Here is a 27,899-nt window from a genome sequence, read left to right on the forward strand (position 1 = left end):
ATGCACATCTATGCGTCTGTCAAGGACATGTATCTACAAGACAGCTAGGTAAGCAAGAGGTGACCAGCAATGTAAACTGGGGATACTTGAACCACCTCAGAAAGTTTCATTGACTCCTACAAAAAACGTATACCTTGATAAACTTTCATTGCTCTCCTATATGTTGAATCTTGCGACATACAAACCATAGGCAAGCAGCTTTATTGCATTGCCACTATTGTTATGTATTTATTTATTGTTTTATTAGTGGCTCAAGTTACCCAGGAATTGGGTATACTTGAGCCACCCATTTAAAAATGCTATGTGGTGCAAGTTAAACTTCATATGAGGTTACTTGAGTTAATAAAACCTTAAATGATAACATTTTATAGATTTGGGTACAGTATATATGTAGTTTATTATCTTTAGCTATATTCTATAATTCACTGAGATAATATGCACACATAATTTTCTTTTCTTTAATTCCAAAATTTGAATTAAAAAATTACAAAAATCACAGAAACAAAAACATCTAAACACCTGACTTACAGGAAATAAATCCTAACTAAATAACTTATAGGTAAGAATTACATCTAAATTACTGCAACATCATAGATGATGAAATATGGGTAAATCGGTGTCTTCCCCTGACAACAACTGGATCTCGCAAAACTTCCACAATGTCTTTCTCTTCAAAGTTCCATACATCATCAATAACAGGGAACAGGAAAGTTTTGTCACACTTGCAACTTTTCCTCATTAATTTACAAAGGTATGTATCATCGTTCACTGACTGTATGAGTCCAACATAAAACTTATTTACTGCCTTCTTTGATGGAACTGAAAATGAAATTTTTCCCACAATGAAGTCTCCAACCTTCAAATTCATGGTTTCAGTGCTTAGAGCATTTTGGATGTTTACTTCTCTATCTACTTCATTATTCTCAGTTTCAGCTCCATTTTCTGATGCTGGATCAGAATCACTCCTTGCCTGAAAGCACGTTTCATTTACGCTCTTTCCAGCTTCGACATTGAGTCTTCTTTTTCTCTTCTTTGAAGTTGAAGATTCAAACCTTATCTCGCTAAGATACTTCTCAAATGAATCAGACAGTCGATGAGCAATGTGTTCTGTTGAACCTGGTAGTCGGTTCAGTACTTCTTCTGGATTTAGTGGAAAGATGCCAGTGCCTCGAAAACCTGACTGTAAGTTTTTTGCTATTGCAGGTTCGAGTTTTTTCAGCGTCTGATTGAGAAGTCGTGGGAAAACACTTTTCGGGATTGTACCCTTATTCTTTGTCTTCCACTCCTGAAGGTACTGACACCAGCAAATCTTCAAAGGCCTGAAGAATGCTACATCTAGGGGTTGACACATGTGGGTACTGTTAGGTGGAAGGAGAATAAATTTGATATTATAATCTGTGCACTAACAAATAACAGATAGTGACAAATGACTTGCCAGATTGTCACAGATCAGAACTTTTGGTACATCTTTGGGAGCCTTTCTTAAATATGGCAGTGCTATGGTATTGAACCAGTCCTTGAATAATGCAGTGTCGAACCATCCACTTCGAGATGCACTGTATCGTACCCCCTTTGGTCCTTCTTCCTGCCAGGTATCGTAAATATGTCCTGCCTTGTACACTATGTATGGTGGGAGAAGAGTGCCACTTGCTGTCCCAGCAAACATCACAGAATGGCTGACTTTACTCGAGTCCAGGATGTGCTCAGGATGCTTACATCCTTTGCGGACCAGCACTTTGCTTCTTCCCAGGTCGTCGACTAAATTCGTTTCGTCAAAGTTCACAATTAATTCTGGTGGAACATCTTGAAGTGAAATTGCTAGATTATTGAAGTACTCCACCAGCACTTCTTTGCTTACTTGAGCCCTACTGCGTTTAATATTTTCACTCAGCCTCAAAGAAAGAACACCATTATGCCTCTGAAGAAAGGAGCGATACCAATCATCTCCAGGGAGATTATTCTTGAATCTCTTTTCTGTAGCTCCCTTCTTATCAAGATACTGTTTTACAATGCATCTAACATCAAATGGGGTCAGTGGAAAACCCCATTCTGCAGCAGTAATAATTCCTTGTAGAAGATGATGTTCTTCCTTGGATGACAATGCTGTTGATCTTCCAAAAGATTGCATGTACAAGCCCTTCAGTTTTCGATTCAGGGTACTCCTATCAACTGAATGTTTTTCTGCAGCTTTTCTTACGGATAGCTTCCCAGATTTCACTTCGTTTATGGCAGCATCCAAAGCAGATTGGGAGTAATCTGCATAAGGCCTACTTCCTGGTACCCTAATATGTTTCCGGGGCATGATATAAACTACAAAAAAAAAAATTGACAATGTTATCTTACTATACAAAGTAAGGCTTTAATAATTACTGCATTTTTGATTGGTTATAAATTCTGAAATATGTAAAATATTGATCTAATTTCTCATTGCAACATTATACTGCATATGGCGCAAGTAACCCCAAAATTTAAAAAACTCAAAATCAGTAGAAAAAATACACTTATAATTTAAAAATAATGACTATTCATATTAGGATATTGAACACTATACTTCACACTACTGTTTAGTTATAAATTCAACACTATATTAATATTATATTTCATTTTGAACTGAAAGTTATTTTACTTACAGTTCTGTACTTTTTTGTGCACCAAATCAAAGTATCAAGAAAACACTTCAGGAAGCACGTGGAAATTGAATATTAACCATAAAATCATTTCCTCAACCTTTTAAAATGCCGCCAAATTAAAAAACAAAAATCGAAAATATAATTAGGGCTGACAACTTTGAAAATATATATGTCCCATTTGGTTCAAATATCCCCGGTGTCTCAAGTAACTCCACCTTACCCGGTACTTCATTTCAGTTATCATGAGTAAGTTAATAACTGTCAGACAGTTTGCGACACCTCATAAACCTTCAGACGACATCCAGTTTGGAAAGCTCTGCTTTACATGATAAGATAAAACACAAATTATCCCTCCAAAAACTACAAGATTTGTGCAACCCTTGGATGTGTATTTTTTTAGGCAATATAAAATTATAATTCGAAGGCTAGAAAAGTATTTCAGACATAAATTATTTATGAAACCATTCCAGACACATGCCACTATAGGGGCTTCATAATGACATTACATTCCGTTGTGTAGGCCTATCACTAGTTTCATTCACCTGTCCTCAAAGACATGCTAATCCTACATGTGGCAGAGTTGTGGATATGACGGAGAAAAATCTGAGAAAGTTTGATAACTTTTTTGGAATAATGTTTCTTGTTGGAAACAGTGTGTGTTACAGAAGAGTGTGAAAAACCAGCCTGTTTAAAATACTGTATTTGTACTATTCAATGAATCTTTGTCTCGATTACTTCATTTTGAATCCACATTACCGGTATCATTTTAAGGTGAGTCACTAAGGTAATATATAGGTACAAATTGAATTTGTATTTCAGTAAGAAATGTGAGTTAAAAGATAAAGAAAATCGATCAGAGCTGTGATACGGTGTTGCGAAACTATGAGGATCCGAGTGCATGCAAGAAGCATACGTAGCACCGATTTTCAAGTCAATAGGCCTGTATTTCGTAAACGAGGAAAAAGTGAAACGAACGATTATCACCACGTTTCTTAACAAACGAAAATTAGTTTAAATATGCATTTTCATTAAATTTAAGTGCCATGACCTGGAACAGTTTCCTTATAAGTAGAATGATGTTACATTTTTCAATACAGGTACTCCTAACACTGTCTTACAGAAATACCACAGTCTAGTACATATAATCACGAAGCTCAATATATGTAGGGAATTTTGCATTCAGTGACAGTTGAACTTTAGTTGCTAGCCACTAGGATCGCTACTATCGCACAGTCTATTGTTCTTAGTATTCTCAATTGCTAACCGCTTGGAGCATTGTATTGTGGGAAATGCAAAAAAATCACCTCAAGCTTCGTGACTGTATTTTCATTTCATTTATTATATTCCACAGATCTTAACTTAGCATTGAAGCTTTAAGATGTGGAACAAGTCAAAATTTTACTAGATTACAATTACAATTTTTACAATTTTTTTACAGTTTTAACAATTTCGCAATTTTCTACAATATTTTACAATTTTTTGGCGAGATGTAGTGAGGATTCGCCAAAAGATTACCTGGCATTTGCCTTATGGTTGGGGAAAACCTCGGAAAAAACCCAACCAGGTAATCAGACTAAACGGGGGTGAAATGAAGTGAGGCTGAGGACTCGCCATAGACCATCCGGCATCAGTCCCACGGCTGGGGAAAACCTCGGAAGAAACCAATCAATGAGAACAAACAGGGGGTCCAACTCAAGCCCGAGTGCAGCTCCGGATCAGTAGGCCAGTGAGTCTGCTGACTGAGCTACATCAATGGCTCTACTAAAAATATACAGTACACAGCCAATCAGATTATTAAATTTACAAACCCAAACGATTATTCATCAGTTGAGCAATAAAATATAATACATAGCAAGTAAGTTAATTCAATTTAAAGCAATAAACGAATCAATCAGTAGAGATATACAGAAATTGATAAAACATATCATGCAAATTACTTCAAATTACAGCCATAAACAATTCATCAGCCAAACTATACAAACATATACAATACAAAGTAAGCAGATTAATTCAATTTACAAGCATACTTTCGTTAATAGACTGTGGAAATACCGTGTGCAAATTTAATACTTGTCACTAATTAGCAGTTTAAATCTGGATGATGTTCCGAGTAAGAAGGAATGTAGGCCTGTATTGTATTAATTCCATTAGCCCAAATCCTACGCACAGAAAAAAATTAATATATTCAAATGTCAGGAAATATTAAAATTATTGACATGTATTTTTGTCAAATTTTGAAAGACCGCGAAATGTATTACGTTATCAGGAAACAGGTTTGTAAACTTAAATATTACACAATATAGTAAATGCAAATGTTGGAGAAGTAGGCAGAATAATATGATGAACGGGTTATTTGCTATGTGAGACGAGTTATATTTTTTCAGTCTAATGCTTTATACGTTGAATAATAGGTATGTCGTATAAAAGATTTCACGCAATCCATAGTATTTGTAACAGTTGGCAACTCTGTGTGATGATGAAATTGGTTACGAATAAGGAATATGGGGATGAAGTAATGTAGGTTGAACAGGTTTCGGCTCTTGTGAGAGGTGGAAAATTTTTTAATATTTATAACAGTTTAAGTCATGTGGGCGGATACACTTTTAATTTTATTTATTTCAATATGTACAGCTCTACTTGGAGAAGGTAAGTAACCCGACGGTATTATTTTTCAATTGTATAGTTGTAGTAATATATTTTATACATGATACGGGCCATTTGGTGTATGGTACTCACTGATGTTGAGGTTAAAGTGGTTATTTTAACATGTGCGAACTTAGGTAAGTGTATGTTATTTAATATACAATGAAGAATTTCCAGTGTAAGGCACTAAAGTTGATTCCCTTGCGCTTTTAAGATGTAGCCTATGTATCCATTCAGAGGAATTTTAACATGTTGGCTGTTCATGAATTCCTTATGCACAAAAGTGATGTCTTCCAAATCGATATGCTAGTTCTATACATCTGTTATGTAATGATAAATACTCATTTCTTTAGTGGCATTGAACATTTATGTAACCTGTGTCGAACCACGACCTCAAAGAGGTTGAGAACTTCTGATATAGAACATACGGCAACTTAGAACACTTGGAAGGATAGGCCTACATTTACAGTTTTTCCACGTTTTAATCAAATGATACATTCTTTGCGTTGCGTACCAAAATCTCCTACTTTTTATGATGTAAACTTCTTGATAAACTGAATTTAATTCTAGGTTTAACGTGGCTGATGGTATACAGGACAGAAAAGTACCAAAAACTGAAAGCAGAAGTTGAGAGACAAAGTAAAAGATGTAAGTATATTTTTGAAAATCGTTTGGCAACCCAAATGTTTTATTGCACACATGAGCAGTGTTTAATTTTTTCTTTTAATTTTAAAGATGCGATGAAAAGGTATGATGTCATATCACTTAAATAATCCCCACAACTAACCCACTAACCTTGTTACTGCCAGTGACACAGCTCCTTTGCTCTGGAAGAAATGCGGAATTGGGGTAGTTTCGCACTAGTAGTGAGTGGATGGAGAGAAAGAAAGTTAGAAATACAATGTAGCATGCATTATAAAAACACTGACTCAGATTAAGCCTATCCACTACTGCAACTGTATTATATCGAAATCTGTATTGGCTTTCCACTTGTAATAACCTTCCCAGTCCTCTTTTGTTATTGACAATAAAGCCATTTATGCAAGTTCCTTTAATCTTTGCGAAGATAAATCTCCTGTACGTTATTTTCTCTCACTTTGTGTTTCATCTTTTTCCATACTAATTCGATCGGGAATAAGTTTCACATATAAGAAGAAAGTCTCAGTATGGTGTGTCCAAACTTCACCAGCCTTGGTCAACCTTAAAAGTCTTTTCTTGAGGCCTGTGTTTCTCGATTAAAGAGAAAAGGTCGACTTTGTGAAGTAATTCATTGACTACAGCTCTTTTTCTTCTCAGCCACACTATCATGTCTGTGTTTGGCACATACTTATTTGGAGTGAACGGAGTGATAGGGGGCATTGTCTATGACCACGACTGACCTTGACAGAAGATTGGGAATTAATTTGTCATCAACCTATTTCTCGAAATTTACCCGGTTCATCTGTCCGTGATAATCCCTAGTTTTATAAATGAGTTCTGCATTTCTCAAGGAACCATTTTTGCTACCCACATGTAGAATGATAAGTCTGTTTCCTGCACTATGGTTTACCTGTATGTTGAACTCATCCAAATGTTGCCAACATTTCTTAAAAGTTAAGTTGCTGTCCATCCAGGTCTCGTCGAGATATACAATTTCTCTCTCTTGATTACAGAATTCTTCAATTTTCCTCAGCAATGTCAGCCCTTTCAGCTAGAACTTTTCTCTTAAACTTGGATTTTTTTCCATTTGTAGTTCATCCTTTTCAACAGTCTATTTAGTGATATGCCACTCATGGAAGGGCAGGAGGGGGGAGGGGGCAATCTATTTAGTGACCTGCCATTCATGGAAGGGGAGGGAGAGGGAGAGATGTATCCTTTTTGTGACAAAATATAGCTCCCTGATACACTAACATGCATATTGACCCAGTAAGGAGATAATGTTATTGTAACATGTCGTGAAATTTCATACAAATAGATTTCAAGACCTTTTATATATTACTTAATCATCATCAGTACTCTACAGTCCTGTTCGGGTGTCGGCTTCCTTCAAGATCTTGTTTCAGCCATCCATAATCTTATAACTCCGATCTTATTCAGATCTTTTACCATTCCATCCAACCAACTTAAAGCCTTGGTCGTCCTACACATCTTATCCTTCTTCGTAGTTGTTTCTCCCATTCTTTTCACTTGTCTAGCCTACCTCAATCTTGACACTTTAATAGCTATTATAATAGCCTATCAGATGATTTATAAAGCTCATGTAACTTATAATTATATCTCATTCGCCACTCTCCATGTTCTTGCACTGGAATAAATATTTTCCTCAGGACCTTCCTTTCAAACATATTTAGCTCTTATGTCGAAATGGACCTTATAAGTGTTTTATAGCCTGCATTTAGTTGCTCGAGCAAGTAATCTTGCTTTAAAATGTTTCTGCAGACCATAGTAACATTTATTGGCATTCTGTATTCTTCTATTAATTTCCTTTGCGATATCATTGGAGACAGTGATCAAACATCCCAGGCTGGCACAGCTGGCAGTTGTTTATTATTTACTGTCGTATATTTTGTTATTTAGTCATTGGCTTTTAAACCCATAGCCGTAGCTGCAAATTTCAAGGGATACATTATTTCAGAATAGATAATTGAGGACCTTTAAACTATGAGGGAGCTATTCTATTTTTGTTAACTTTTGGGACAAATGGACAATACTGTAGCCATCATTCATCTCTATTTTTGTTAACTTTTGGGAAATGAGTAAAATCTGGTTATAAAAATCACACTTTAATTAAGGATAAAAAGATTTGGAACAAATGGACAATACTGTAGCCACCATTCATCTCACCTTATCTCAAAATGGAGATTTTGGACTTACTTCCTTCTGGCCTCTGAGGTAAGAACAGACCTAGCCATCAGCATAGCTAAGGCAGTAGCTCATTCCGGACTTGTGCTCATGCGTAGATTCGATTCCCACTTGAGCTGAGCATCTGGTTGGATTTTCTTTGAGGTTTCTCGAACTGTAAGACGAATGTCAGGTAGTTCAAGGCGAATCCTTGACCTCATCTCACCAAGTATTATCTTGCTGTCACCAATTCCATTGATGATATATTTATTTACTATGAAACCCCGATAATACATGCCCATTTGTTACGCTATCCCGCATTATACGCTCTTTTTGTCCAGTCCCTTGATATCCCTATATAAAAACATGTAAAATCCACTGCTTAATACGCTCATCATCCCGTTTAATACACTATTTCATCTGCTGAAAATTCTAAAATATCGTACTTTAAAGGGTACTGCTGAGAAATTTTCCTGGACTTCTACATTTACCGCTAGTGCCCACATATTCAAGGATTTGTAGGAGTCTTTGTTTTGTGAATACAATAGACTGGAATGCGACCCTTGAGTACCTGTACCTGCAAGACTACTGTATTCAGAGCCTGTCCTTGCTGGCAGTTGGCAGTTTTAAATCACATTGTCAGTGAAGACTTGACGAAGAGGAAGTGGAAGCAGTAGAAATTTCAAATTCTTCTCGCAATGAAACCTTTGCTGCGGTGTCTGTGATTCGTAGATTGTTTAATGTTTCTAGTAATCAAATTACTGATGTCACTTCCGATTTAAATCATGTGGAAAATGCAATTATTCGTAGTATTGGATCAAGTGCAAGACAGAAAACAATTTTTTACTTTTTTAATAAAGGGGCACTTTAATTTATAAGACAGTGTATTTGTTCTAACATTTTCTGAAAGGAAAGAAAATAAAATACCCTTTTATCCTGCATAATTACATCCCTAAATTTCTGCAACAAATGTTTATGTTGATTCATACCTTAGTGTTAAAATTTAAAAAATCCAAAAATGACCCACTCTTGCTAATATGTGGTCTTGTTTAATGCACTATTTTTATGCGGTCCCTTGAAGAGCGTCTTACTGAGGTTTCACTGTATTTATATATTTGATTGCAGTGCATTACAATGTTGATTGACAGCATTGGTCTCAGTCGTATACAGTAGAACTCCTTTTCAATGAATCTCTGAAGGATTACTTTTTTTTTTTCCTTAAATAGGTGTTTTCCTTAAAAAGAGGTTTAAATATAAAATGAGAAGGAAAGGCTAAAATAACTAGTAGGTTACTAGTTATATATCAAACATTGTCATTTTTTATTTAGATCCACAATTATTATTTACAATACATTTTATTATAATATTTTGTAACGAATGTTTTTCCATTTGGTTGAACCTGACCGAACGACACTGAAACTCGGCATTGAAAATTTCTTCTTTCTTCATTAGCCTATTATTTCCAATAATTAAGTAGTTGGCAAACTATGCTTTTTTGAGGATTAATCTCGACATCTTTTATTATTTTCACTTCCTGTCTGATAATTAATTTCTTCGGTTTTGTTGACATTATAACAATGCATAAACAGTACAAACTAACAAGAAAACTTGGAAACACAATCCACACAACTCGCAAGAACAAAGCAAGTAAAGCAACCATTCTGTGAAAGCAATGCAAAGCGAGACCATAAAGAACTATAAAGAATAATATCACTTTGTGGCACCACATTATTCTTGACTGAGATGCACTACCGGATATGCTGGTACTATTGAGTATTGAAAGTCTGTTCGATATTTCGGGCTTCATTATCACAAAATCCACTTGGAAAGTATTCCTTAAAAGCGGGATTTTCCTTAAACTCTGTTTCCTTAAAAGCTGGAATTAATTATATTAGTCTTACGTTAATTTGGCTGAGCCTGAACAGATTATTCCTTTAAAATGGGAACGTTAAAATGGTGTTGTACTGCAGCTATCATTCATTTATCAACATATGCAATATAAGCTGTTAGATAATACAGTATTATTAAATAACAGACTAAAAATAGCTACATAAATACATTTTGATAATAGATATTAGAACATTTTTACAGGTAGCTGAAATGAAAATCTTTGTATTAAAGGCCGGCAAAACAAAACAAAAAATTGTTGGCACATTTCAGAAGGATAATACACTTTGATGCATCTCGTAACATAATATAACTTAGAAATGACTTTTAGATAACCCGGAGTCTCATTGCCACCCTTACATAAGCCCGCCATCGGTCCCTATCCTGAGCAAGATTAATCCAGTCCCTAGCATCATATCTCACCTCCTTCAAATCCATTTCATTGTTATGCTGCCATCTACATCTCGGTCTCTGGAAAGATCTTTTTCCCTCAGGTCTTCCAACTCTATATGCATTTCTGAATTCACTTATACGTGCTACATGCCCTGTCCATATCAAACATCTGGATTTAATACTTCTAATTATATTAGATGAAGAACACAGTGCATACATTTCTGTGTTCTGTAATTTTCTCCATTCTCCTGTAACTTCTTAGCCCAAAATATTTTTCTAAGTGTCTTATTCTCGAATACCCTTAACTTCTATTTCTCCCTCAAAGTGAGAGTCCAAGTTTCACAACCATCCAGAACAACCAGTAATATAACTGTTTTATATATTTTCAGTTTTTTTTTTTTTTTGAAAACGGACTAAGTGGAAAAGCTTCTCAACCAAATAGTAACAAGCATTTACCATATTTATTCTACATTTAATTTCCTCTCAAGTGTCATTTCTGTTTGTTACTGTTGCTCCAAGGTATTTGAATTTTTCCACTTTTCCAAAAGATAAATTTCCAATTTTTATATTTGCATCTCGTACTATGTTCTGGTCACGAGACATAATCATATAGGCCTACTTTGTTTTTTCGGGATTTACTTCCAAACCTACCTCCTTACCGGCTTCAAGTAAAATTTCCATGTTTTCCCTAATACTCGTAGTTTGTGGATTTTCTCCTGACATATTCATGTCATCCGCATAAATAAGCAGCTGATGTAACCCATTAAATATCAAACCATTTCTGTTTTCCTGGAATTTTCTAATGGCATATTTAGAGGAAAGTTAAAAAGTAAAGGTGATAGTGCATCTTTTTGCTTTAGCCTGCAGTGAATTGGAAAAGCATCAGACAGGAACCGGCCCATACGGACTCTGCTTTACGTTTCACTGAGACACATTTTAATTAATCGAACTAGTTTCTTGGGAATACCAAATTCAATGAGATTGTTATATAAAACTTGTCTGTGGTGTAATAATCATGATGAAGATTCGGAACACATCTTCTATACTGACCATCCATAAACCACAAAAGAAGTAAATTAAAATGATCAGTACCAGTTGCAAAAGACACAGCTCTGCAGTATATATTGATTACACCCCAACTCTGGCTACTAGCAACAGGCATCTATAATGAACACTGATCAAAATACCCGTTGTTTCTCATGAAAAATAAGAACTGAAAAGACTACAGTGGACTATAGTGGACTTTATGTTGTTAGCAAACAGCTGGACTCTTAACAGTCATATGTTTTTTTCGAAATCTATGAATAATTGACGTACTGTACCCTCATATGCTCATTTTTCTCCAATATCGAATACAAAAAATCTGTTCAGCAATCGATTTATTATGCCTGAAACTACATTGATTAATAATTGTTTTTATGTAACGATGCTCACAACTACCAGGGTTATATCAGTGTCGCCAGTGTGCTGGAATTTTGTCCCACAGGAAATCTTTTTACATGCCAGTTGATCTACTGACATGAGCCTGTCGCATTTAAGCACACTTAAATGCCATCGATCTTGGCAACCTCGGGCACAGAAGGCCATAACTATACCGACTGTGCCACCCAGGGTGACACCTCATTGATTGTTTGTTGTTGTTTAGTTAGCTGTCCGAAGACAGTTCTGAATCCCACAAGTGATATCAACATATGAGGCAACTAGGCCAGGAAGTAATGAGGTAGGGTGTCCAATTCCTTTCCCCCTCCATTGCATACATCGTCGATTAGCCACATATTCCACTAAACAGATTTCGATGTATACAAACAATTGTTCTTCCTGTGACACATATCGTCAAGTGAGATGTACTGCCTGATAATACAGTGTCTTCAACTTAAGACGCAACCCAAGCACCAGCAGGCGGGCAGTACTTTCAAGCGATAACACCCAGCTGCATTGTGCGGTAATTGAACTGCTAAGTGGCCTGGCATGCATTCTTCCTACTCGTATTTAGTGTTAGTTTATCTTCTGTAAAATTAATTTAATTGTATTTATTTTCTTACCTTGAGACATAAGATGTTCAAAATGACCTTCACCAGCTTCAATACAATGCTTACACCGGCGAAGAAGGTGATGAAATATGCGATCTAATTCCTGCCTTGAAATGCTGGAGATCACGGCCCAAATATTTTCTTGAAGTTCCTCCAATGTATGAGGATTGTTCACATATACTTTATGTTTTAACATACCCCAAAGATAAAAGTCACATGGTGGTAAACATCGTGATAAATTTAAACTTAAACAGAGCACGGTTCACCAAACACATTAAATGAAAACTAAAACTGACCAAACACGTTCACACCTTACAGAAGGCAAATTAACACTAATTGCATGCTGGGTTGCCCAACACCACTCGGTTTTGCAGCTGAAAATATGCCTATCTGCCCGCCTGTCTGCCATCGCACAACACCGCTTGGTTTTCCCACTGTAGAGAAAGGTCTATCGCCTGCCCACCTGCCGTGGCCAGGGTTGTGTCTTAACTTGAAGGCGCTGTAGATATACATATCAGCCAGAATCACAATCAGAGGTAACCCCACTGATGATCCGCAATATGGAGTTAATCTTCTCAAAAGAATATTGATAACATTTTATATTTTGTCAATAAAAGTGATCTTCCTCGAAAGTTACTACAGTTAGTCTTTTCTCCCTTCTTGAAGATAGGCACAATTATGGACACCTTCCAGTGTTCTGGTACAATTTCCTTTTCCCAAATAGCAATTACAAGCATATAAATTTCGCTAGATAACTTATTTATTCTGCTGAAATTTGATCAGTACCTGGAGACTTATACTTTTTCGGCTTTTCTATTGGAATTTCTACTTCAGAAAGTGTGGTTTCGGATATAAATGCCTCAGCAGTTTCTATTTCAGTATCATCCCAATCATTTGTATTGGGCCTATATACATTTAGTAGTTGTCCAAAATAGTTTTTCCATCTGTTTAGGATGGAATGAGAGTCTGCAAGTCACCATTCTCATCCTTGATTGCGTTTACCCTTGCCTGATATCCTTTTTAAAATTCTTTTATGCCCTTATATGAATCTGTAATGTTCTAATTCATACTATTTGTTTCTATTTCATTCAGTTTTTCCTTCAAATAATCTCTTTTTTTTTTTTCTTGTTTCTAAGTTTACGACTTTCTTCCCATCTTTCATTGAAATAATTATCTCTATTCGCCTCAACTGGATCCTATAAGAATTTTAATTTTGCCTGTTTCCTTCTTTCTACTACCTTTGAACAATCTTCATCAAACCACGGTTTCTTTTTCTTAGTTTCATAATAACTTGTGCTCTGTTCAGCTGCAATTTTGATATTATCTCTGATATTTTCCCACATGTTATTAATATGTAACTCCTCAACTTCGTCGAAACTTCCTAAAGTGGCAAATGTATTTGAAATTTCGACCTGATAATGTTGTTTAGTTTCCTCATCTTTTAATTTCGAAATATTGAATCTTCGAATTTTAGCATGTTGCTCTATTTGCGTGGCTACTGATAGTCTCTCTCTTAATTCTCCAATTACAAAATAATGGTTAGAATCACATTCTGCCCCTCTCAAGGATCGAATGTCCACTATATTAGTATGTTTCATTTATCTATTAGGATGTGATCTATTTGGTTGTATGAGTTCATCTGGAGAAGTCCAAGTATATTTATGTAGGAATGTTGTACTTTTCACAATTAAATATTTTGATGTGACAAAGTTGACTAACCTAACTTCATTATCATTACTAGTTATGTGTAAGCTGTCTTTTCCAATAGTCAGTTTAAAAATATTCTACCATCCTTTTGCATTGAAGTCCCCAATAAAGTTTTTGTGATACAACATGAAACCTATTTTTGCTGGGGAATATCATTAAAACTCAATTATCATCATTCAGTCCAACAGAGATTGAAATGCACTCCTGAGTGCAGCACAAGTCTTGCTCGCCTCTCCTAGCCTAGACTATACTGGTGGCTATTATCAGAATGCTAAGTCTTACAGACCTGTTATGAGCTGACAGATGTTTATATTTAGTATTCTTCTGCTGATTCATATTCGGGTGCCATGTGTTATTATCAGCATTATTAATTAGCCCAGTGGGTATAAGCAAACATGCTCTGAGCTGCGTTATCGCGATGTGTGGGCACATATATTTGTCCTTGAATGTTTATAAATGATTAGCTGATTCATTTATGGAAGAATATAGTGAGTGCAGTGTAGCTTCAGTATCAAAGAATTGCCGAAGTTAACGTTTAAATGGGACGAAAATTAAATAGATCCCAGTTATGTTGTCCTTCAAGTTAATCTTCTGACTTGCAGTTGTCTGGATTGTGTAGCTGTCACATATATGTACATCAGTCACTATCGCTATGAGTCACATATTGGTTGGAGATGGCGATTTCTCGGATCTATGATTTTGGGACTATAGTCACAGTTGGAACCAGTGACAACCTGTCACAGCGACAAAATCACAGATCTTCGTATCACACTCTACCATTCATTTTTTCTCGGAGTTGAGTAATAGTGCACTCATTACAAAACATATTTTTACTTTTCTTTTCCCCTTAGAGTTAAATTTTTAATTATGTTAGAGTGTAATAATGGATTAGGTCACAAGAAGATCTATAAGATAATCAAGAACTACATACAGTACCTAGCTAATCAACTACAAATTTTAATCCCTGTTGGTACTGCAATAATTACACTGGCCAACACACATTTTGGTGCCTCCAATGTTAGACCTGTTCCTGAGTATATTCGACTTGCTGATTCCAAAAATGGCACCAATTTTCCCTATCAGCTCTAGTTCTTGAGATACAGCATAAATGCCATATAGCTCTATTCACTATGGTCGTCGTCAAAATTCAAGATATTTTGTACTGTTTTAATTAATCTCTTTGTAGCATGAAAAAAACACATTAAAAATTATAATATACGTAAAATGCACTAAATCTACTTATTTGAAACGAAAAGCACGAGTTTATAATACAAATATTCTAGTCATTTGACACAGAAGAGGCTCCTTTTGTAGTAAGACTTCCAGGTGTGGGATCTGCCAGGACAGTCTTGCATAATGTTCCAACAGTAATCTGCCATCATGCTTGGATGTCTTCTGGTGTCTGCCTTCTATTGTTTTTATGTACTGGTGAAATCTTTCACCTTGTTCTTCGCTTAACCCTTTGCAACATAATGGTTGTTCAGAAGAACCACTGTTGTCTTTCTTTCTAAATTTTATGACACAATTAATATTCCACCAAGGAACCACCTCTTGGGTATATATAGAGGTGCCATCTATGTTTTGAAATTGTGTACAGAGTTAAAATGTTGAAAAAAATTGATCAAAGCTTTGTTATGATCCATGAAATGATAAACAAAAAATTAATTTGTGTCACAAAGGGTTAAGTCACCAAGGTTCTCTGCAAACGATCCAAGTGAATGTGCAGAAAATTGACTTTAATGCTCATTTTACACCCAAGCCTGTTGAAATGAAATAGTATAGGCCTATATCCTCTACTAATTTAGTATAGTTGCCTGCCTTCTTGTTGCCAAGAAAGTTTTCACAAGAAGAACAAATCAAGATCAGGCACAAGATTAGATTTCATTAATTGGTTCTATAAAATGTGGGTCATTTATGAGCTGCCTGATCGTGGACCATCGAAAATTTCTGCTTCAGTTTTTCCATGGTAAGTCCAGGCAATTTATGCGCTATGTATACAAAACACGAACTATTTTTATTCACAGCCTTTAATTTATATTTTCTGTGTAATGGTGACAGAATGATTCTGTCTCACACTATCGAAGGTGCATTTATTACAGTGTATTCTCCAACACAATATCTTCCCTTGGAGGCCAATCATTTCTTATGCAATACACATGTTTGGCCCTACTTTCCCAAAGGCATAGAAAGTAAGGATATCCTGACTAGACACTTCGTTGACTAAGAAGAAAATGAACCATCTTCAAGTCTGCACAGATCCTCGTGGTAATTTATCTTTTCCAACACTAAAGAGAAGGCATTGTACTCTTCTTTCAATGTGGTGGAGTGACCGATTGGAATGGAGGCATATTTGTTGCGATTGTTTAAAAGAACACATTTCAAACTACGTTTTGAATTGTCGATTAAAGGGAGCCATTCAATTGGGGTATATTCTGATACACCCATTTTCTTCAGAAGGCCTCCGAAGTCACTGTAGAATATTATGTTTTTGTCTTCAGTAAAAAAAAAAAAGGCAGCAAATGTCTTCTCTCCTTCGATAAAATATAATTTTCATTCCAGGCTGAAGTACATTCTTTTCCTTTAGTCTGGATTAATTCAGAAGACTCCTTAGAAAGATTTAGTCTCTAATCAGGTCACTCAACTCGTTCTGGTCGAAGTGTTCATATGTGAAGCTGTTTGAAAATCACTGTTGCTGTCGCCACTTTCTTTACATATAAGATCCATCCACTGAGAGCTGTGGTAACTCATAGAAGGGTGGAATAGTAAAAGATGCGAGTACAGCACAGATCTCATAGCTAAAGATAGATCAGGATATGATTATTTCAATTGATTTCTGTGATATTAGCAATAAAAAAATTAGCCTTCAAAATGATTTTTTGGTTCCATGAAAACCATCTAGACATTATTACAGATAACTTTGTAACAAAACACAAATATAATATATTATATAATTATTATATAAATTCAATAATATCTAAGAAACTAGAGCTGATACGGCCTAGCCAAAGTCATTTTCTGAATCAGCGCATCAAATAACCCGAGAACAGGTCTAAAACCAAAGCACCAAGAAAAAAGTTTTTGGGGGGGGGGGCCTGTGTTATAGTTGTTGATGTAATGTATACACACACACACACACACACACACACACAGAGTGAACCGTAAGTAATGTCATTAATTTCAGGGGGTTATTCTTTGAGATATTTTAAACAAAAAACTTTAACACAATTTTGCTCGTTTTTGCTTTCTTTCCGAGATAAAAATTGTTTTGTATGAAACATTTCATAGCGTGTTTTAGGAAAGCCATTGATTGAATTCCCAATATGCTCAGTCAAATTAAGAGAGCAGTGTACTGTATTATGATGATAAGTGATTGAAATAATTTTAGATTTGTCCTTTAAATATGCAGAAATTTGATCCGAACAAATGTAACTTTTCGTTCTGGAAAGGAATTTTAAATTGTTATATTTGTTCAGATCAAATTTCTGCACATTTAAAGGCTAAGACTAAAATTGTTTCAGTACGTTATCATCATAATACACTGCTCTCTTAAATTGACTGAGCATATTCAGAATTCAATCAGTGGCTTTCCCAAATCACGCTCTGAAATGTTTCATACAAAACAATTTTTATCTTGGAAAGGAAGCAAAAATGAGCAAAATTGTGTTAAAGTTTTTTATTTGAAATATCTCAAAGAATAACCCCTGAAATTAATGACATTACTTACAGTTCACCCTGTGTATATATATGGAAAAAAGATGGATTAAAAAAAAAAAAGAAATAAAACATGTTTTTTTGTTGTTTTAAACTGTTTTTATACTGTTTTAAACAGTGCCATGAAATAGTGCGTTTTTAAAATGTGTTGTCGTCGTTGTTAACTAATGCTGAGTTTTTGACAGTAAAGCCATTAACTCGCTTGTTTTCCTACACATTTCTCACACACAGTGGATTTATAGGAAAGAGCTGGACATGTGATTCTGATCCACTTCTTTCTGGCAACTGCACAATGGACAAAGTGGCGAAGAAAAAATTCAAATTTTGTTCAAGTGTTCTGACAAATAGTCATACCCTGTGAGAAAACAAAGGATGCAACTGCATTTTTCCTTAGTTACTCAGAAATTATATTTTGTACATTGAGACTCTCCCATCTTCTATTATTTGAAATTTCATGGAAATGGTTGATATTTTGAGTTGATTAATCTTGTAACCGTTGAAAATGATAAAGTTGACATTTTTTTTTTTTTAAATATTAAACATATTTTATACATAGGGTTGCCATATGTGTATTGTAAAATTTTTCTTAAAAAAGCTCGGCAGTCCAGTTTTGAATTGATACAAAGTTATAATTGTGATTTCATTAAAACAGTGGGGCATCTGTTCCAGCTGTTGGACCATTGTGAGCTTAAGAGGGATTATTCCACGTGGGTACAAATCAATTCTACACATCTTTCCGTCTCTTTAAATAAACAATTTTTTAATGTAGGTTCTTCATCATCAGAATTTTGGTTCCCTAAATATTTAGATAGCATACTTAAAACACTGATTACTTTGGATTTACCATTTATTACTTAGACCACACAACAAAAACACAAAGACACATTTCCAATCAAACTGAATATCCGGAGTTTTGCTTTCTTATGATGCCACTGTTGAATATCGATTAGTGAGCAAGTGATCATGATCGAATTATTACTTGTACCACAGAGAAGGCTGCCAAACTTGCATGTCTTTTTCGTGCACTCAACAATCAAAACATTTCATAAAGTAGAAGTAGTGTTTCGTAGTTTAATGACTCAGTAGTACAACAGAAAAAATTGGTACCCTGTGGTGTACTTTAAAAATTTTATTTTATAGCTCAGTTTTTCATTTTGAAATTTTAAGCTAAGTTTATAAAACAGTAAAAAGACTGGAATATTTTGTAATTTAAGCATCTTGAAATCCTTTTTCAGTGGATATTTTGTAAATATAACAAACCCTGCTTCAGATTCATTCATTCATTTATTTTATTCCATAGATCTTACATGAGCAATGAAGCTTTAAGATGTGGAACATGTCAACATTTTACAATATTACAATTACAATTTTTACAAATTTTTTATAGTTTTACAATTTAGTAATTTTCTACAATTTTTACAATGTTGTACAATTTTTTTTTACCAGTATTCAGGTTGTTTACACTGTATATCCTACAAAAATTCCTTATTAATAATAATATTTGTTTGGAAAAAAGTTAAAGTTTGGCGCCATAAAGTCAGGAGCACCACTGTAAATTCATAACTGTACATTTTGTAAAGGCCTGAATAGAAAACAAACATGATTTTATATTGTAAACAAGTAGGATAAAATAAAACAACCAGAAAACGAGAGAAATAACTTGTATAGAGAAAAAAGAAAAAAAATATGTTTTGATGGTATAGTTTTAAACACTGTTTATTATTAATGGAGAAATAAATAATACATATAACAGAGAATTTTGTTGGCTTAAAAATTAATATCATCGTAATATGATATATTGTAGTTTTAAACTTGTGTTTAAAACGTTTTAATCAATAGTTATTGTTTTAAACATGTCAATTCTGATATATATATATATATATATATATATATATATGTGTATATCAGGATTGACATGTTTAAAACAAAACGTTTTAAGCAAAGTCTTCTTCTTCTTCTTCTTCTTCTTCTATACCACCTCATTGCTACCTAAGCAGCGTGGAGGGGTTTAAGCAAGTTTGTTTAAAATAATATATAAAACAGTATATACAGTATATGATGATATTGATATAGGCTTTATATGCTCGTGGATCAACATTTCCTCCAGTGAACATATCTCAGTTACAGAGCTAGTTTATAATCTTGTAGCCTGCAAATAGCATGATTTGATGACTGTAAGAGCAGTTATGTGGTAATAGATTTTTTTTTTTTTGTTTATAGTGGAGAAAAGAAAAGAAGCTCATGGGGACTCATTGGATAAACAGCATAAGAAGAAGATTGAGCGAGAAGAAGAAAAACTGAAGAACAACAACCGTGATCTGTCACTTGTTAAGATGAAGTCTATGTTTGCAATAGGATTTGCATTCACTGCACTCCTAAGCATGTTCAACAGCATGTAAGTCAACTACTTTGAGTTCCAGTGAATGTTCCCAGTGTTCCTGTTGCCTGATCAGTGACATAGTAGTTGTTGGAAGTATTGCCCATCTTGTGTGATACATAATTATTCACATCACTTTATTCATAGTACCTGTTTCATTAAATTTATTCAGTAAATTTAGTTTTATTTTTCTACATGGAACTAGGTGGCCAGGTAATTTATGCCTAAAGTTTTCCCTTCTTCTGATACAAAATTTCTTTTAGATAGGATACCATAAATGTAATGTCAAATTGACTTTTTGGTGTTTTGTATTCATGTAATGGTTACTTAATATTGATAGACGTATTTTTTTTTTACATAGAGAGGGTTGTTTTGAGGTGCTATATTGTAATACTGTACTAGGTTATGTTATAATAATAATAATAATAATAATAATAATAATAATAATAATAATAATAATAGTTTTATTTTCCCTGGCAGAGTTAAGATCATCAGGCCTTCTCTTCCACTCAACCAGGATCAAAGCACATACAAGAAAATACATACTGGTACACAAATATTACTACTACTACTTACTGGCTTTTAAGGAACCCGGAGGTTCATTGCCACCCTCAAATAAGCCTGCCATAGGTCCCTGTCCTGAGCAAGACCAATCCAGTCTCTATCATCATATCCCACCTCCCTCAAATCCATTTTAATATCTTCCCATCTACGTCTCGGCCTCCCCAAAGGTCTTTTTCCCTCCGGCCTCCCAACTAACACTCTATATGCATTTCTGGATTCGCCCATACGTGCTACATGCCCTGCCCATCTCAAGTGTCTGGATTTAATGTTCCTAATTATGTCAGTGAAGAATACAATGCGTGCAGTTCTGTGTTTTGTAACTTTCTCCATTCTCCTGTAACTTCATCCCTCTTAGCCCAAAATATTTTCCTAAGCACCTTATTCTCAAAGACCCTTCCTTAACCTATGTTCCTCTCTCAAAGTGAGAGTCCAAGTTTCACAACCATAAAGAACAACCGGCAATATAACTGTTTTATAAATTCTAACTTTCAGATTTTTTGACAGCAGACTGAATGATAAAAGCTTCTCAACCGAATAATAACAGGCATTTCCCATATTTGTTCTGTGTTTAATTTCCTCCCGAGTATCATTTATATTTGTTACTGTTGCTCCCAGGTATTTGAATTTTTCCATCTCTTCAAAGGAGAAATTTCCAATTTTTATATTTCCATTTCGTGCAATATTCTCGTCATGAGACATAATCATATACTCAAGTATTAACTTAAAAAAAATTATAATAAAAAAAAATTAAAAAAGATTAGAATACATATGAATATAATCACAAACAGGAAAAAACGTTCTGGTATACAAGTATTAATTTAAAAAAAAGAATGAATACATATGAATATAATCACACAACTAAAGTAATAGTACAATTTGTATAATCAGTATGGGTTACATTAAAACAATGACTATTACATAGATATTAGTGTTAATGAAAATAACGAAGTAATGATTATATTAAAAAAAATTATACCTTCATAAAACTAATTCTGTGCATTTAAAATATTCCTAAATAACCTAATTTTAAACAACTGAGGACTAAGACTATCCCTGATCTCCAGCGGCAGCGAATTCCAGGAGCTGGCCATGGCTATTGAGAAAGAACTTGAGTACAGAGATGTCTGATGACGTGGTATTGATAGAACAGATTATGCTGTGAACGTGTATTACGATTATAATGTGAAGCTAGGAGAGTAAACTGAGAGGCAAGGTAGTGGGGTTTGGAATCATGTTATGGTACTGAAGTTATGAAATATGACGATTTAAGTGCTAAGCTATTTTCATATTGGGAATATTATAGCTTATTTTCTGTGTTAATGTGATGTTGTACATGTATTGTAACGATCAGATCATTTAATATCCTATTGTGTGATATTAGTTTACATACCTTTCTGCTTTCGGTGTTGCACTGACATTTTCTGGCAGTGTGTTGATTGTTCTTCTGTGGACATGACACAAGATGTAGATTGCCAGTTCATGATGTCACTGATAGTTTCGCCAACATAGTCTTAAAATGCTAGGTTATTACTAAGACGGATATTAGTGAAAGGTTAGGGCTTGATGATGGGTGTATATTAGTGACAGGTTAGGGTATATTAGAGAAAAGTTAGGGGTTTCTGAAAGGTGTATGTTAGCAGAAGTTGGTATTGTGTGTTGATGTGGAGCTTTTTCTTCGTAAGATGTGATGTAATGTGTGATGTTTGAATATCTGCCAAAGTTTTAGCTTTGTATTAATTTCAAGGCATGTTCTCGTAATGCTTCTCGTAGTCTAAGGGTTAGGGCTGTGGAGTGCAGAAGTGAAGGTTGGCGGTTCGAGTCCAGACATCAACAAGATTAGGAGGGAGGGAATGGAAGAAGAGGATGTAAGGAAAAGTATGTTTATTTAAATTTTTCGATGCAAAAAGTTTTTCTACGGTATTCAGTGATTTTTTTTTTCTCTCCAAAATGGGTAATCTCTCTGCAATATCATTTGGGATATTTCATGATTATATCATGTAATGCCGCTATCTATGTTTTTATTATTTTTTTTGTGTTATTTCGTCACTGCCCTCTATGGTACTGTGTACTTTCTTTCTCCTTATGTACATTTTCAAAATGTGTATATATTCACGCACTGATATGTAACCATTGCAAAACAGAACACACCACAACTTAATAAACTGTACTTATTCTTAGCTGAATCACTGCATGCCTTTTCTGCCAGCTGTCAAGGACAGACTACAGACTGACACAGCTTATTCGGGGATTGGGAATTCACCAATTGTGCAGCTTTTTTCGTGATAATTTCTCACTACCTTTCCCTCATCCCCTCTCTCTTGGCAAGTACACAGAAATAGCTGAAGTGTGAAGAATAACATGAACACTAGTGAGGAATGATGAAATAAGCTAAGCATAGGAGTTTCGTCAGCCATTCATAAAAGGGAAACTAACTCATGCACAGGATAGGGACCGATGGCGGGCTTATGTGAGGATGGCAATGAGCCTGCAGGTTTCTTGAAAGCCATTTGTAAGTAAGTAAGTAACTCATGATAATAGTCGAATTGGCATCTTTAGTAGTTAGTCATGAAATAAGGATGTCCAATTTTGAAAACTTACATATGGAAAAAGCAATCATGTGGCAAAACAAAGGAAAAAAAAATTAGACATAAATTTCCTGGGCACCCAGTTCCATGTAGAAAAACAATACTGAATTTAGTGAGTAGGTTTAATAAAATATGTTCTGTGAATGATGTGATGTGAATTATGTATCAGACAAAATAGGCAACACTTATAGCAGCTACTGTGAGTAGGGTGAGTACTGAATGTTATTAATATAAAATAGTATGTAAGTTCTAATCTGGCGAAGTGCCATGAATTCCCAGATGCAAGCAGCAATGGTGGTGGGGTTGACCTGCTGCTAGTCAGCTGACAGAAACACCAGGAATGTTCGCTGGCAATGATTGTACAAACTGAACACACATGTAGCTTAAGAACAGAATTCTGTTATTATGAGGGCTGACTGAAAGGTTTGCCCTTCACTGTCATCAATTTGAGAAGAGTTTGTGGTTTTTATTACATGTGAGTTATTTATTTATTTTAGATTTGATGGAAGAGTAGTTGCCAGGCTTCCATTTGTTCCCATCTCCTGGATTCAAGGTTTGTCACATCGGAATCTGTCAGGAGATGACTACACAGAATGTTCTTTCATTTTCCTTTACATTCTGTGCACAATGTCTATACGTCAGGTAAGAATAGTTTTTAATTCTGAATATTACATTTTGTAAATTTTCTTCTTTATCATAATTATAGGAAGCACTGTGTTAAAGTAGCCACAAGTTAATTTTATTGCACAAGCATAGGAAGGAAGCTAATTTAGAATTGTGTTACAGCAGTTGGAGGTATATATTCGTGATCTTATAGACAGTCTCTCTTGATGGCCAAACTCTTAATACTAGTTTAGTAATTGTTATAAAGTAGTCATGGAAGTGATTAAAAAAATGTCAATTTTCCACAAATCTTTCAGATAATCCTGTATTATTTTTTATATTATATTAACTTAGTAATAAAAACAATTAAAGAAAATATTTAAAGAATAATAGTACAATTATGAACGCTGCAAGAAGGTAAGTTAATTTTTCACTATATTCTTGACTTTGTTCCTACATGCATTAAATTTTTTGGATATGAAATCCCATATCGCATTTAAATTGGTTTATTTATTTATTGTTTCTTTTTAAATATATTTTTATTTTAAAACAATTTGAATCAATATACAGGTTGTCCCATTTATCTTGACCATCCAAAATAACTTTGTACGCAAGCACCAAATGAAAAATTGTTTCATACAAAAGGTGTACAACTGAAAGGGGGCAATAATATTGATGGGGAGGCAACCTTGTAGCGTTATTTATTAATGAGATACGAGTAGTGACATTGTTTTTTTTTAAATGCCACTATGTATTTAGTAGTCAATATTTCATTTCAGCTCATCAAGACCTTTTCAAAAATGTATCACAGTGAGCCTTATAAGGGGAGTAAAAATTAAACTTAATAAATTTTAATGAACTTAGGGGTGTAAATGAGAAATAACATAAAAAAACTGTGTAAAATTCTATTACAAAAGAAAAAAAATTAAGAGGTCGATATCAGGGTTTAAATGCCTTGGAATTGATATAAAAAATCTCAAAAAAGAAAGAAGTATTAGACCCAACATAGTTATTTTTTTCCAGATGATTAATATTGTCAATTTTTATGGTAGCTCTAATGTCACGATTTCTATTTCTCTTACTATGTAGAGCTTCATCCATCTAACACTTGGTTTGTGATGGGACATTCCTACCAAAAAAAAAGCAAACCCTGCAAGTTCCTCTGATAGGTACCAAATATGTTGAACGAACTTGTTTCTGGCCATGTTATCTCTGGATCTGTTTCTTTATATTCATGGAGAGACTTTAGTAGACAAATATCATTCCTGGGGGCTGAAATAGCAAATGGGGCTTCAAACCAAGCTTTTACGTAAACCCTTACCACAAATTTGCAAAACCTCATTAATCCCCTCATCTTGCTAGTCATAAACTTAAACTGTTTTCTAAACAAGAATATCTTGAAGGCATATATGGCTTTCAACATCCACTTTGCATGCTGAATGGCTCCGGGGGCTATGATACGAATTCTTCTTTTTGGTGTTCCTCCTAAAATTATAGTGGTTAACTCCAGAAATTCTCTGTAATCATCTCTTGGTTGCTGCTGATTATGAAGAATGTTTTCTATGTATTGTAGAATTTCTCGACATATATTAGCAAGAAATGTTATTTTGTCCATCAAAGGAGTGAATCTTGCTTTGTCCCAGAACTTTTGAAACCATTTGTGTGTTAGTAGTCATATTCTTTAAAATAATGATCTAAATTCAAAACTGTCATTGTTTTTAAATTGAGCAGTTACAAGTAGTAAACCCCCATCACAATCTCATTAAAAACCAACAAGGAAACTGTACCTCACTCCAACTTTATAGCATTATATTAATAACAAAAGATATCGTCTCAAAGTCTATCAGCATAACTTGCTAAATGGCAGAGTTTACCACAATACAAGACAATATAGCCAACCTTCATTTTTGGTGAGAATTTGAACCAAAAAATGTAAATTAAAGGCATTTAAGTCAAAGCATTATAAAATATATAATTATTTCTTATTTGTGGGTAATTGGGTATGTTTATTAATATGCTAAATTGAAAATTTTGGACTATGGTAGCGACCTCTAAATATGATTTTATTTTTGTAAAATTTTGCAGACATTCATTTTACACCATTTGTTACAATTTCCCATAAAATTTAACAACTTCAAAAATAAGGACCACTCTAATGGGACATCTGTATATACACATACACGCTGTATTTTCTGAAATACCCCTCATTATCAGTAAGCTGTGCATCTCACTTTCGAAAGGAAAAAAAATGAATAATAATACTTTCACGACACATTAAAAACAATTAAACACAAATATAGTTCAGTTAACAATACATTTCATCTTGGAACAGGACACATTTCAAACACATCCCATGTGTATGCATGCTAGTTGTCTTGCTTAATCAGCCATTTACATGATATCCTGCAACATTAATAGCATGCATCAGTAAATTAACTGTCTTTATTTTGTATGATACTATGTGGTTTCCATGTCCCTCCACATCTTTGATAATAATTTCAAGTTCTTCACTAGAAGTAAAGGATCGCAATTTCATCGGGACTCATTTTCATATTTGAAAATATAAGATGTACAAACTATGCACTTATCACACTTGTACTGATATCTTGAACACAAGAGTGTCATCTTTGTCACCTTTTTCACCTTTCATGATAGTCACAAGTGCTCCCCACCCTGCATGACACAAAGAAGGTAGATAATTACAGTTTTTGTGCCTATTGGGTGAATGAACGTTTCTGACATATGAATTGTAAATTGAACCTTAACTACTTCATGTTTTAAAATGAGAAACCTTTATTATTTATGTTACACCATCTGGCACAAATACATGTGTTTACCCTGAGAACCCAGAATAATTCACAATTATTTTCTTTTTCACAAGAAGAAAGGAAAAACAATATATAAATAGTATAAGGAAATGTTCTTCATGAAAACAAATAATTTCTAGTAATGTCAGGTGAACAACGATACAAATCAACAATGTCTCTTCAAATGTTATGTGTACCATATAAATGGTTACTCATAATTGCAACAGAGAATTTTATTATTGCTGTCACAATTTCTTCCTGATTTGCTACCTAATTTAATACTTTTCATGCCATTTGATAAATTTTCTCGGTACAAGTGATAGTACAAGTGTATTGGTAAGAATAATTTACAGTTTTGGAGTAAGCTATGAAAGGTGCATCTCAGAAATGTGTTTGTATAATTTTATGAATCATACTGTATATCTTGTACACATAATTGTTAAAATGATATAAATTGTATTCTAATAAAAACCAATATTTTATGTAAATAGGCATATAATATCATATTTTTTAAAACTGAGGAACAAAATGTTCGCGTTGATGTATCAGTTTTAATTTTCAGCTTATGGTAAATAGATTTGAAGAATTATGATTTTATTTGCAGAATATCCAAAAAATGTTGGGTTTTGCTCCCTCAAGAACTGCAAGCAAGCAGAGTGGTAGCATCTTTGGCCCACCACCCCAGCAATTTAAGTGATAAGTGCATCATCTTCATCATGCTGGATTCTGAGATTAACTACAGATTTGATATCTGTAATTGTTATAAGTGAAAATGACAGTTTTTTAAAATCTAACATTGTGGTGTCATTTGCAAACTAATTTTTGTGTACAGTGTTAGGCGCCCATCTTTACCTGGAACGCTTCTCCATTTTGTTACTATTTGCAAAGAGGATGTATCAAATTGTATCATAATGTTACATTTGTTGATATTCATATTGTAAAGACGTATGTGGTGTAAACAGTTTGTGATTCCCAATTAAAAATTATTAATTTAATATGTTTAAGATTGTTTAATTTTTCTCTTAATTTTTCTTTTTCTCTCAGTAAGAGTTCCTTCATTTCTCAACTCCAAGTCTCCTGCAGCTTTTGGTTTCTTGTGCTTGTCTTAGTTTATTTCAATGAAGCCATTTCAAAATTTCTGT

At 34.3% G+C, this 27,899-nt stretch overlaps 1 protein-coding gene across 1 annotated transcript; it reads left to right on the forward strand.

The window, feature by feature from the left end:
- The first annotated feature begins 5,117 nt into the window (after positions 1-5,117).
- On the forward strand, positions 5,118-27,761 carry LOC138710533 (calcium load-activated calcium channel-like). Its single transcript, XM_069841498.1, has 5 exons — positions 5,118-5,276; positions 5,844-5,921; positions 20,042-20,216; positions 23,845-23,989; positions 27,362-27,761. Exons 1-5 carry the CDS (start codon positions 5,216-5,218, stop codon positions 27,452-27,454), a joined length of 552 nt encoding a protein of 183 aa, XP_069697599.1. The 5' UTR covers positions 5,118-5,215; the 3' UTR covers positions 27,455-27,761.
- Positions 27,762-27,899: the final 138 nt, after the last annotated feature.

Source organism: Periplaneta americana, chromosome 12 (genome assembly GCF_040183065.1).
Source record: "Periplaneta americana isolate PAMFEO1 chromosome 12, P.americana_PAMFEO1_priV1, whole genome shotgun sequence".
NCBI classification, from domain to species: domain Eukaryota; kingdom Metazoa; phylum Arthropoda; class Insecta; order Blattodea; family Blattidae; genus Periplaneta; species Periplaneta americana.

Excerpts from the sequence above, each read along its gene's own strand:
- LOC138710533 (XM_069841498.1), top strand. The coding sequence starts at position 5,216 with ATGTGGGCGGATACACTTTTAATTTTATTTATTTCAATATGTACAGCT. Across the intron at positions 5,277-5,843 it reads TACAGCTCTACTTGGAGAAG|GTTTAACGTGGCTGATGGTA; the intron begins GTAAGTAACCCG and ends ATTTAATTCTAG. Across the intron at positions 5,922-20,041 it reads TGAGAGACAAAGTAAAAGAT|TGGAGAAAAGAAAAGAAGCT; the intron begins GTAAGTATATTT and ends TTTTGTTTATAG.